Source organism: Triturus cristatus, chromosome 7 (genome assembly GCF_964204655.1).
Source record: "Triturus cristatus chromosome 7, aTriCri1.1, whole genome shotgun sequence".
Classification (NCBI taxonomy): domain Eukaryota; kingdom Metazoa; phylum Chordata; class Amphibia; order Caudata; family Salamandridae; genus Triturus; species Triturus cristatus.
Window position 1 is genome coordinate 1,175,257,730 of NC_140590.1, and position 13,907 is coordinate 1,175,271,636.

Sequence of the window (13,907 nt, forward strand, 5' to 3'; positions counted from 1 at the left end):
TTGAGATGTTAGATCTATCTACCTCTTAGAACCCTGCCCTAGTTAAAGAGCCACCGTAGACCTTTGGTAGCCTTACACCTGCGGTGGAGTCATGGCTGAAGTTAAATGATTTATTGATAAAATTCATCAATGGTTCTTATGATTATACACTATTCATTACAGCTCTTGAGGGGATTTTCCTCAACGAAGTTCTGCAAAATAAGGGGTTGAACGGTCTCTTGATACAGGGCAGACTTTAGGACGCGGCGACAGGTGCCACTGCACAGGGCACTGACCCCGTGGGGGGCTGTATTTTCGGTTTAAACGCACCTGTTGCAGAGCTCCTTGTGCCCAGCAAGTTTCACGCAACAATAAAAATGTCAAGATAAGGCAGGTGATTAATGTACCTAGGGTTTATATGCCTGCTGTAAAGCACATGTACCATGCAGATCACAGAAGTGTATGTTATGTAGGTAGCTCAGTGGGTTACTGCTTTTGCCGCAGAGATGCTTTTGTTACTTGCAGTTTATAAGTCACAAATCTAATATAGCACAGTGAGCTATGAACTGCCATCAGAGAGCTGCATGCAAACTTCAAGATATATGTTAGAGGGGGCTTCATCAATGAGTAGCTTGTGAGCTACGGATAGCTCTTCAGCTACATTCAAGTAGCTCTCCTGTGTGCAGCCCAGTGAACTAAATTAGAAGCTTTTGCCTGGAATTAAATATATGTATAACAAAATTGAAACATGTATTTGAAATTAAAATGGGCTTATTTTCAGAATTCATAAGCCAATGTTTAGAGAAAAACGGTTAAATTTCCAGCTGATATCTGAGTGATGAAAATCAAACTATTTTTTTAACTTTCTGGTAAGGGCATTGCACATATGGCTAATATGTATTTCCCATTCAAAGGTAGTCCACATTGCCAAAGCAATTTTTACATTACTGCTGGCAACCACGCCTGATGAACATAGGCAATCACTGCTGGTAAATATGCATATGGTGGCCACTAATATAATCTTTTCTGATGTGGTCACTACTACATCTCTAATGATATTAGTAACCCGGGAGGATTTTTAATGAACATTAGTAGCTCTTATTACAGAAAAGGTTGAGACCCCTGAGTTAGACTGTTATGTTTTTTCCAGTCTTTCACTTCTTTTACTCCTATTTTCACAAGTATGATTCATTGTCTCTGTATAATGTGTGTGTGATGTAAAGTGCTCTGACACCTTTCACCTGGTATGAGTAGCGCTATAAAACAAATGAAATACATGTGAGAGAGGGGTTATGGAGACACGAGGGCACTGTTGAAGAGTGGTAGTGGGAGAATCTGTGGAGAAGAAGGTCACTGGGGGTGCCAACAAAAATTGCCGCACCAGGCACCACCAGCAGTAAAGCCAGGCCGATCTCGCTAGGTATATAGTCGAAAATATTCAAGTGCAGCTGAGTGCCATCTGAGCAGTTTGATAAAAAGAAAAATATTTCCAAAATGATATCATGAATTCAGATAAGGAGTGCAAAAATACAAATTTAATCTGCCACTTTTTTCGAAGGTGACAAACTTCACAACTCCTAAAAACTCTGCAGGATTTCCCCCCAACTTTCTTATTGAACTTCAGCAACTATGAGAATTTTGGGAAGAGAATTTTGTGAAGTGCCTATATTGAAAAAACACACCTGAGGTAGCTGGCTTAGACATTACTGCACAGCAGTAGTATCAAATGTGACTGGCCTAGACTGCCTCCTACAAAGAAAGTTGAGTTGAACCAATCCCTTCAACCAAAGGTCCGCCTCAAAGCTCTTCGGGGTTAGCCAGGGGTAAAGCATTGGTATACTAATGCTACAATACAGTACAGAGATTAGAGAGCCTAGAGATATTTCAAACCGACGTATTCAGCACTATTCCTAAAAAATGCAGTAGTACAGGCAGAGATTTAGAGCTCAGCCTGAGCGTACTTTTACATTTTTTTAGCCAACATTTTTAGTGGTATACCAAGGAAGCCGCACCAGGTGCAGGCTTCCGCACATCTTACTGGGAATGTCCTGTGACAGTTCCAATAGGCTCAGTAGCCTCGCTGCACAAAATGCTACATAGTGTAAGATTTCGCAGAGTGGGAATGGAGCCCCTTGTACAGATGTTTTCCCATTAATCCCATTCAGGCATCCAACACCTCAAATAATGCTTGCACATCCTCCATACCTGGATGTCCAGCACCTACTTGAAGCTCAATCCAACCTAGACAGAATTCCTAACACTCTCCAAGAAACAACAAACAAGATACAGTACAAACCTGGCCCAACAATGCAAACCTTGACAGCTTCCAACCACAAGTCTCACTGAATGCTAAATCACTTGGTTTCAGCCTGGACACCAACCTCTCCCTCAAAGAACACATTCCCAAAAAACAAAGACAGCCTGCTACCAGCTCTCTCTCCTACAGAAAGTCAATCAGTTGCTTCAGAATTGCTGTCCAAGCCCTTGTGCTTTAACATCTGGACTGTGGCAATGCCCTACTCTATAGCCTCCCAGATTTCACACTTACAGCCCTGTTAGGGGCTTCCTACCCACTGTAGCACATCTTAGCCAGGTCCTGAAGAGATATGATCACATCACCCCCATCCTGATGAAACTCCTTTGGCTCCGCTTGCCAGTCCTCACCATTGTCAAAGCCAGCTGCATCATTTACAAAACGATCACAACCAGCATCCCAGCTTATCTTGCAGACTAGCTTACCAGAGCTGGTGGTTTTTGTCACACCCACACCCAGGACAACATCAGACTGCAGACTAAGAAGTGTCAAAAAGAAAATAAACAAGACAACAGGCCTTTTCCATCTATGCACTGAAGACAGCCTAAACGCTGCTTCACTTTAGGAGAGTTGAAGACTGATCTTTTCAAACACAATGCATTAAACATTTTTTTGTAATTTTTTTTTATTTTTAATAGAGCGAACTTGACCCGAATCGGGTATCAGAGCGCTTTACATAGCACCAGTTGCATTACATGAGGACACATTCATTTTTTTGGGGGGGGCACGGGGAGATTAAGTGATTTGCCCAGAATCACAGGATGTTCAGCATCATTGGCAAGACTCAAACCCAGTTCCCCAGATTCAAGGTCAACCACCCTAGCATTAGGCCAAGTCCTCTCCCCAAACATTCACAACCCATCCTCCTTTCCTTTTATTCACAACTTTAACCTTGCCTTTGACCTTGTACAGCACTCAGCTGACTTTGGCTAGGTTCACGCTATTGAAATCTCATATACATACATACTTCAAGATGCGGTGCAGGTTGAAAGTTACAGTCATGGGAAAACTGTATTTCAATTATTTCTCACATACCAGCCATTCAGGTGGTTGAAGCTTTCACCGCACAAAATCTGGACTCCGTAAAATTATATGTTTGCCACAAACAAATATATTGAAAAGTAAGAGATCTTTATTAATCCAATGTTTGAAAATACAAAATATCAGCAGCTTTCACATTTAATACAGTGCGGCATGCTGCCATTTATGCTGCAAACCAACAGCCCTACCAAATGCCACGCTTCTCGCGGTAGAATAACGCATTTCCGGTATCTTCCCTAAATTATCGCAATGCCTCATTGTCACGCAAAAGAACCATGTCCTAAAGTGCGATAAAGCTGTGTAGTTCCAGTTTCTCGCTTTGCTGGGACGGATACACAAACGCTGAGCTTGTTTTTCAAGGGCCACAAGATGACACTGGTATACAACGGGAGGTATAGGAATCTCAATATATTATCATGTGGAAACATACTGCTATCACAGAAACTAATATGCAAGCCAAACGAACTTCAGAGATTTGGAGACCAGAACATAAAACGACACAGCCGCCTAACTAATGCAAAAAAAGCACACCCTGCTCCAACCATAGTATCAAACAGATGTGAATGTCCAGTCGCAAATCAAAGCTTCTAAATACATCCCCAAAACTGGGTCAGTCAAAACTGCAGTAAAAGAGGGAGGGGCCTAATTGGAGAACTGTTCAGGGAGAAGATTCCCACTGCGGCTCCTCTCCCATCCTGTAGTCGGCCTCTGGTCCCATGTGGCAGAGAGCCTGGACAGACTCTGTTAATTGGTCATGGTCTGATCATGCCATTCATTTGATTGGTTGTCAGCTATGGAATCGCAGGCTGGCTAAGGCAGGGAATTTCTGTTTAATTTATTGTTTCTCTGCCGCTACGCCCAGCACCAGGTGTTCGACTTAGGCTGTGGGCTGTGCCATGCTACTACTAAGTGTGGGTGACATTATACTGTTTGCGAGAAAGTGTCACTCAGAGCCATTGAATGTCACTCATAATTACACTGAAATTATGAAAATATCACACATTAAAAATATGAAACCTTGGCAGCAATGGACCAACATAAGGTGTTTAGGAAGTAGGTGTTGTAGTGTCCTGCTAGGCACGTCATGCAGCAGCCCCTCCCAGTAGCGGCCGGCAGAGATCGGGGGGTGGCAAGGAGGGCTGGGGCGGGGGCATTTGTAAAAATAAAAAAAATTACCTACCACCGCTCTACCGCTCTCTCCCACATCGTCTCAGTCTCTTCGGGGCCGCAACAGTAAGCAGCCTGGCTCCCTCCCCAGAGCCAATCACAACGCTGCATGCGTTGTGATTGGTTTGAGCACCATGGATCGGTGCTCAGAAAGGGAATGGGGGCCTGGGCATGTTCTCCACGCAGGCTGTAATGCAGCCTTCATAGAGAACATGCGAAATGCGTATGACTGTTTGATTGGCCTGAGAGGGCCGGCCAAACAGTCATTGTGCACTTGGAGTGGGCAAACCACTCCTTCATTGCTCTGCGAGCAGAGCAGCCCCGCTCACCCCACAAAGCTGCTTGGCAAAATACAATGATAATTACCTTGAGTTTATTATCACTCTATTTGTTCTTTCTTTCACTGCTTTGCAGCAGTAGGGCGACGCTCCTCCGCCTTAGTGCAGGAGCCGCCACTGGCCCGCTCCGTAGGAGTAGACCTAACACCCATCCAAAGCAGGTGACCCTTCTAATGAAAGAGGCCGGGCGCGCGTGCACTGGGCAGTCCGGTAACTCCATCCGCAATGTCTGTGTTATCATTTTGTGGACCTAGGGCCGGCGACCTTATTTACAGGCGTCTCCCTTTCTCAGGGATTCACTGTAGCAAAATGGGTAAGCAAAGCAGCGGGTCATGCAAGTCTATATATGCCAATTGCGAAACCGTGAATCAATTACTTTCTATCACTACAGTTTCAAAACCGTTTATTCCAATAGGCAATCCTTTCCCATGTTCCAACAGCAGTTAACCAATCAGTGCTCGGTTTTTAACTTTAAAAAAGAAAACAGCATTCATTGAAATTTACTAATTATCACACAAAGCTTTTAATACGGGTACCGATTCAAATTAAAATATATTAAAGTTAGCTGTCTATCGCCATCTAGTGGCTCTTTCAATAAATCCTCCTAATGTAAAGTCACCATTTACACGAGCGTCCCGGACACATTTAAACGTTACAGTGGTTTGCTCTATTAGGTGCTGCCTACACTGGCAACGTATTATTCTTAAGCAATTCTAAAGAAAAGACGATAAACCCAGTTCTTTATTGAGGCTCGATGTTCTAAGCTTTTCAATGCTAATATATATGTGCATTCGTTTTTGTCCCAGGATATACTCCCCACCACCTCTGTCGAAACCCATTTGGTATAAGTTCCAAGGCCATCTTGAGACCTTCAATGTTACCAATATATTGTGTATGAATATGAGAATCTATTGCATATTCAGAAATCTCTGTTTTAGATCGTTGAAAAATGTTCCACAATAAGGATTTTCAATTCACGGATTTCACAGCCAACATAAAGTTTTGTGCCCGAGCAAACCTACACATAAAGTTAGTTTGACAGTTTCTAAAAGAAGTATTCTAAAAAAAATTTCAGAAGAAAACCCTTGGCAAACTTGTTATAGCTTTAAAGCCAAATTGACCGTATTTACAATGACCACGTGAAAAAAACACTTGGTGATGGTGGTAAGAACTGACGGTCAGCTTATCAAGTTCTTCTGCAGAATAATGCTGTGTCACCAGCATATCATAAGCGTATGTAACTCATTTTTGCCAAATCCTCATTTAATAACCTGTCTCTTACAGTAAGAGACTTAGGGGTATATTATCAAGAAACTGCGTTAAAATTATTGCCGCTTTAGCGGCAGAAAACTGCAGCTAAAGTGGCAATAACGGGCTTGATAATATGCCCTTGAGAATTCCCATAGAAGCCAATGTTCTGGTGTGAACATGGGCTTCTATGGGAATTCTCTGCGGCATATTATCGAGTCCATTATCGCCGCTTTAGCGGCAGTTTTCTTCCGCTAAAGCGGCGACAATTTTAACGCCGTGCTTGATAATATGCCCCTAACTCCCATGGATTTCGAGAAGCCACCCCCTTATCAATGAGGTTTGCTGCTTTACCTGTATTGAACGCCATTTTAAGGGTCTGGACATCGGTTGCAAGACCTGAAATACGATATATACCAAGTTCCTCGAGCCCTCGCTTCTCAACCTGCTCCACGCAACGTTGGATAATGTGGGGGACCGGAGACCCATCTCTCCTGGAGTGGAGGAAGTGAGGGAAAGAGAGAGAGAGAGTTAGGAACTTCCATACTTATTTGTGTGCCGCCTCAGATCACAAACAGAGCTAGCTGAGAGAATGGGATTTATATTTCAGCGGGCGGGATATCTGTCACCGTTGTGATGGAGCAGCCCATCTGCCAAGATCTACATCGGGACCTAAATGAGCTTTATAAGGTCTCCTCCATTGTGCCCACTATGCCCATAGCTCCTAAGTAAATAAACATAGTTAAGACACAGTGACCATGCTTTGTATGGGACACACGTTCTACTGGACAGGCAACTGCATATACAAATGTTGAGATGTATGTAATGATGCCAATTGGAATATATTGCTGTGTGAGATGTTTACTGTATGGAAATGCAAATAAAAATATTCAACAACAAAAAAAGTAAATAAACATAGTTAAGATCTTCATTTCTTCTACGATCACACAGAGATTCTGTACACAAGTGTGTGTGCATGCACACACACACACACACACACACACACGTGCAAGAGCATTTCAATTTCGTCCCCATATCTCCCATCTCTCTATACCCCTACCATCAAATGGGAGAGTTGCCGAACACTGCCTAGTGTCCTTCAAAGAGACAAAAAATTAGGATCTTTACTACTTGCCTCTAGCTACTTGGCAAGGAAGACGGTTCCCACATACCACTGCCATCCCTGGCATTTCTCCTTTGTCCCTAAAAGGTCAGCAGTTTTGGTGTATGAGCACGTGGGACCACTCACACTGTGATTCGGTGCTCCTCAGAGGTAGTGTTTGGTGTAGCCAAAGAAAAGAAACCCTTCATTGGTCTCCCCATCCTGTGGTCTCAAGGGTTAGCCTCCTTGATCCCACCTGCACAAGTCCTGGCTGGTGGCCTCATACTGGTAGTTTTTTTGGTGGGCAGTTGCACTCAAAGATGCTGTCTGCCGCCTTCCCTCTGTGAATAAAGAGGACGATAACCTTTGGGATGCTTGCTAATGTTAGGAGCATAACTTTTGCAATAATTGTTAATGACCGTCAGAATGTGTGCGCACAAGTTATGATCATTAGAATTTGTGTGGACTGCAAATGCTTCACCACCACTAAAGGTGCACCTGTAACTACAGTTACTCATAGATATTCACTAAAAATTACTTTTCGGAGACTGATGGTTGAAGGATTGGTGCTGTCCAGAGAAGGAAGTCCCATTCCCCACTTTTGTTCTTTTCCATGACTTTCTGGAGGATACACGCAATCCCCAAAAAGCAGCCCCTTGTTAGGTGCACATAGTCATCTGAACTGGTGTAGGGACCACTACATTTCATTCTGGGGTAGGAGATCTTCCAAGACTCCTCTCTGAGGAGGGAACTGCCCCCACCCGATTGGCTGGACCCTTGAATGTGGAGGAAGCTCTGCTTCTGACTGGCATCGGGCAGTTGTCCAATAACCTACAGATACACGCTTCCCTCCAGCTTCAAGGACACGTTGGACGTGAGACAGCATGGACCCTTCTCCTGGCGGTGCCTCACTGAATGCAGATTGGAGTGCTGGCAGTGCTGTCAGTCTCTTCCTGACTGAAGCCTAGCATTGACTGATGCTGACCTGATACTGCAGGGAGGCACCTGCTAGTCCAAGCAGCATAGAGATGCATCCACAATGTGTGAATCCATCTCTGTCCCTCATCAGGGCCCTGAGGATGGCTTCCCAAGAAGTCTTATGCTACAAGTATCCACTTCTGATGCAGCTTATCAGGTACACTGTCTGCCATATGTCACTGCTTTTACTATCTTCTGTATTGTTATAGGTATTTAGCACACTAGGGTGGCAAACGCAAAACTTTACTAACGCATAACAAAGTAAGATCATTTTGCCGGGAGCCTTCCGAATCCTCCATTTTGCAGTGTGCTGGTCGTGGTCTGCTAGTGATCGCAATTATTTTATAGTTTTGTGTATATTACTCTGCCCTTCTAAAGGTTTTATAGCTGCATTGCTGAGGTATTGCACTATTAGCTGCATGGTTGTGTCCAGATTCAGGATCATTTCATGACTCTAACATTATTTTCTTTGGGGTTTTACTTTAACTCCCTTCATAAATTGTTTCTATGGAGTGTGCTGCAGTACCCGTGAGGGGCCTTGTGTGGTGCTAGACTTACTCCAAGGCTGAGCTGGAGTACATTTATGACTTTTTTGTTGCTGTAGTAATTTTATAAGTGTAGGTTGTGGATAGTACGAGGCATACTCTTTTGTGGGCATTTTAGCATGCTCCTTCCTACCCCCCCCCCCTTATTCCTCACTTAAACCCTCCCATTTTGTAGAAGATTTCTTATTTTCCCACTACTCCTCCCCCGGTTGCTTCCACATTCACTACAAAGTAGCAAACGTACATGTATGGAGAAAAGATAGAAGAGGCCGAGGTGGAGATTTCCACATGGCTTTCCTACTTCATCGTGTTACACTGCACTGTTTATTGAGTACTTTCCTGCATGCTTTCTTCCGCCTGACTCACCATTGTACTGTAAATATGTTTATATGTTCTACTTCTTAAGTTAATTTTAGAGCGTTGTGCCTTAAGAGCCCTGGTTTGCTGCAAGTACTATACTTTGTTTTACACAATCCCTAGACTCATCATCACCAACGCCCTTAGTTAAGCTTTTACAGCTCACCACATTTACCCAGAGAGTAAAGGAGGCTAGGTGAGCCTACCTCTCTGGAGCAGATCCCAGTATCAAGAGCGCTGGTTAAAACAGACTGCCATCGTCTCTCTATTTGATTATGTAGTGGCCATTGCAGCTGCACGCACTGCAGAAAAAAGCCTAACACACAGACACAGAGACACACAGACGCACACTGAACTCTACTCACAAAGGTAAACTTACACATGCAGATTTACTCACATGTAAATCTACTCTTGCACCTAGGTGAAAATCTACACTTTTTTGCAAATAATTTGAAAAGAATGTTATTAACCTAAAACATATGAAATAAAATTTTACAGCACATTCACTCAGAAAATTAAACGCTTATAATGTATTTAAATAACTAAAATATATTAATTAAAATTATATATTTGGGCTCTGGTCACAAGTGTAAATTTACATGTGTAGATATACTCATGTGTAAATGTATTCATGCACTTAGTTGTAAATCTACACTTTTGTGTTATTCACCATTTTCAAGTGTAGATTTACACCTTACTTGCCTCCATCCCACGAAAAGAGGGGGTGGAGATAGTGAAGAGTAAATTTAAAAGGGTAAAGTTACTACTAGTAACTTTTCACTCATAGGCAGAGATTCCTGATCGCCCTACGGTAAAGTATTTTGAAATGAATAATGTTTATTAATTTATCGAAACAAATATAAAAATATTTGAATGTAAAATAATTTTATACATTAGTTTAAAATAATTAGTAATAACACACAATTAAAATAAAATGTTACCACACATTTGTTTATCAGAATATATACTTAATAAATATCGAAATAATTAAAAAATATTAATTTATTATTCTAAATATTATTCTTAAACCAAATGTAAAAAGTTTCACTAGCATGTTCGCATTTAAATAATATTTACTCAATTTAATTAATTTTTTTCTAATTAATTTAATGAAAGTTTAATAAAAGTATACAAGTTTTGTGTAATTTTTATTAAAGTTCATTTTTTTTTTAAATGACACTAATCAATTTTGAACATCATATATCTTTTTAACACTAACACAAATGTATATTTCCAATATGAAGGCCTAAGGCCCTAATGACAATGTCAGTCGGAGTTGCCTCCGACCAACACCGTCTTGGTGTGGGAACCGACCGAACGCAATTCGGCGGTTCTGAACACCGTATTACAATGCAACCGTACATGGTGCAGTCGCAAACTCCCATTTCCCTATGGGAGCTTGTGTAGCGGTCGGAAACTGGCCACAGCACAAGCTCTGATAGTGAAATGAAAGTTTCGGTAAATCCCTGCACTGCGTGGCAGGCACCTCACGAGGCCTGCCACGCAGTGCAGGGATTTACAGGGGGGCACCATAGGTGCCCTTTAGGCCCCCAACTGGAGGCTGCAGAGACATGGGGCCCTGCTAGCTCGGAAAGCCCAACATGAAAAGCCTGTCAGAAACTGACATCAAAATCCCGATGGCGGAAACAACGTCTATAGGGGATCATGTGTGACCTCCGATTGGTCGACGGGCTGCTTAAACCCTCTCAGAAGCCAATGGGTCCGGCCAGCTGGTTTTAAACTCTGACCGCCTACATTGTAATTAGGTGGCCAGACCTTAAACCATGGATGTCAGTCGGAAAGCCTCCGACCTGTGGCCGGAGGCTTTCCGACTGACATCCTAATCAGCCCCTAAATATTTTAATGAATTTAACATTATTTTCTTTGGGGTTTTACTTTAACTCCCTTCATAAATTGTTTCTATGGAGTGTGCTGCAGTACCCGTGAGGGGCCTTGTGTGGTGCTAGACTTACTCCAAGGCTGAGCTGGAGTACATTTATGACTTTTTTGTTGCTGTAGTAATTTTAGAAGTGTAGGTTGTGGATACTACGAGGCATACTCTTTTGTGGGTATATTAGCGTGCTCCTTCCTACACCCATCCTTATTCCTCACTTAAACCCTCCCATTTTGTAGAAGATTTCTTATTTTCCCACTACTCCTCCCCCGGTTGCTTCCACATTCACTACAAAGTAGCAAACGTACATGTATGGAGAAAAGATAGAAGAGGCCGAGGTGGAGATTTCCACTCGAATGTTTGTGAATTGCATTTTGTAGTAAGTGAGTAGTACTACTGTAGTAGCAAATGCAGTTTGTGAATCTGGCTCTCACTCATACAGCACACTAACCTCACACCAGTAAAGAAATAAAGAAAATATAAGATAATGCAAAAAATTAATTACTTTTAAAATGTAATATTAGATATGGGCATCTGTCTCTAATGATATTTTTTTGCACTGAGTATTTCTAAGCTGTCGATTGAAACACCATGGTGAAAAACTCCATGTTATTGACAGGTACTCATCTCTAAGCCTGGGCAAAGCACTACGCTACGCTGGCGTAGTTTGCGAAGTTTGCGCTACTTCGCACTACGCGAATTGCACGTAGCACAGTGCGAACACGCGTAGCGTAGTGTTGCGTAGTGCAGCGGTCATTTTTTGCTTGCTCACGGTCCTCAACGTCAAGCTGGCGACCGCGAGCAAGCAAAATGACATCCCGGCGAGACTTTATCCTCGTTCGCGATCAGCAACATCAAGTTGGCGATCGCGAGCTTGGAAAATAAACCTCCTGGTGAGATTCTCAACGCGAGGAGGTCAGATTTCTCATTGCGAGTGGTCGCGTATGCTCGCGACCGCTCGCGATGAGAAACTACCAGTCCGCGTTGAGAAAGCTGCCGTTCGAGTAAAAATCTACTCGAGCGGCAGAAAACTACAGCTCGCACTGTGCAAGATACCGTTTTCAATGATTGCACAGTGCCGGTAGCTTGTCTGCACTGTGCAATCATTGAAAACGACATCTTGCACAGTGCGAACAGGGTACTACGCAGTTCGCGAAGTGCTACGCGTAGTGCGAAGTGCACTTTGCGTAGCTTCGTGTAGTGCTACTTTGCGAACTACGTCCAGGGTTACTCATCTCAAACTTTATCTAGTATATGCCCCTCATACCTATAATGTTAGCTGACACCATAGATATAATGGGAGGAGAGCTATGCACAGCAGGGAGTCTTGTACCTTCTATCCCCTACATTAGCACACCCCTGTCCTATTGATTGAAATATGTGTACTTGCATCCTTTCACCCTCTCCGACCATCCTCTGCAACAAGTCCCTCCTTTGTGTCCAAATATATTTTAAAAAGTGAGATCCTGCCGCCCTCCCCCACCACAGTTCCACCTCTCCTCCTCGAATATAAAACAAAAGATATCTGTCATTCAGCCACTCTCCCCCAGTACCTATGTGCCTTCCATTGCCCTTCCTGTTAAGGATGGGGCTCTCTGCTCTTCAGAGCGGGGAGTGTGTGCCTTCCTGCCAGTGGCACTGTGACAGCTACTGCCAGCATGGACTGCAATCTCAAGGTAGCTTTAGGGTGGCATAAACCCAGGGTTGACAGAAAGACAGCAGGAAGTGGCGCCAGAGCACCAGCACGTGCTCCATTCCCTTCATCAGTTCTGCATCCCACCCTATGGGCATCAGGGCTCCACCCTCCTCGATTTCTGCCTCTATTTCAGAATACCAATAGTGAATATTAGCCTATTATTCACTGCTGGTATAATAAAACAAATGCCAACCCTCACTGTGGGGGGTCAAGTAGAAGTGCAAAACGGATTTGTCTAGAGGCTGGAGCAAGCGCATAGAGGCCCCTGTGCCGGCCTTCACAGTGATTGTACGGGGGTTGGAAAGTCTCAGCCCTGGACTCAGAGGTTTGCACTGCAGCACACATACAGATAGCCCTGGGTCCTTCAGGCTTAAGTTCTGAAGTGCCAAGGGCTATCTGTCAATCACACTGTCACCTCACCCTATCCATCTCTTTAAAGGGTGGGTTCAATAACCTCACTGACGTCACCTCACTCTGTGATGAGATTTGGAGAAGGGAGGTGAAAAACCAACACGCCAAAAATTGAAGCCTGCTTAGTGAATAGCAATGGTGCTCACTAAGCAGTAAATAATGATGCAGATACCAGCTTTCAGTTTCCTTCTTTAGAGTCAAAGGCAGGAAGGACCTGGAAACCTGGCCGATGGTCCATGCACCAGGGGCTGAAGAGTTGAAGAAGACTGGCACAGGCAGCTGAAGCCAAGTAAGATGGAAAAATAATATGTTAATGGTGTGTCTGTGGGAGAGAGAGTGAGTGTATGTGTGAGCTTGCCTTTTATGTGTATGAGTGAGAGTATGTGTTTGAAAACTAGTGAGAGTGACAGGGAAGTGGGGGAGAGTGAGTGAAATAGTAAACGAGAACGAAGCAGAATGAAAATATGTGGGAGTGAGAGAAAGTGAGCGAGAGTAAGTGAAAGTGACACTGAGTGAATGAAAACAAAAGTGAGTGAGATTAATGAGTGTGTGTGTGAATGTAAGTGTGCATGAGTGTGCGTGAGAGTGTATGAGAGTGCGTGTGTATGTTTGTGTGTATTATGCTTGCAAGTCTGCTGCTAGCTCAAGGACCCTGGATATAATTCTTGGCATATGAGGTACACACTGCAAAATGCAAAAGCAGTTATATTGGTCATTCTTGCAACATGAGGTACTCACAGTGAAATGCTGGAGCTGGCGTAATGGAAGTAATTCTTGGATTATGGGGTACCATGGAAGAATTCTGAACCTGGCATATCGCATTCATTTTTAGCATAC

The 13,907-nt window shown here is 43.4% G+C and overlaps 1 protein-coding gene across 2 annotated transcripts in view; it reads right to left on the reverse strand.

Annotated features, from left to right (window-relative positions):
- Positions 1-13,907, reverse strand: part of LOC146811369 (active breakpoint cluster region-related protein-like) — a 220,913-nt gene that overhangs the window by 29,584 nt on the left and 177,422 nt on the right. For both annotated transcript variants that reach the window (XM_085618487.1, XM_085618486.1), the window contains one exon: positions 6,442-6,581. In XM_085618487.1, coding sequence (XP_085474613.1) covers positions 6,442-6,581 — 140 coding nt within the window. The remainder of the gene's footprint in view (positions 1-6,441; positions 6,582-13,907) is intronic.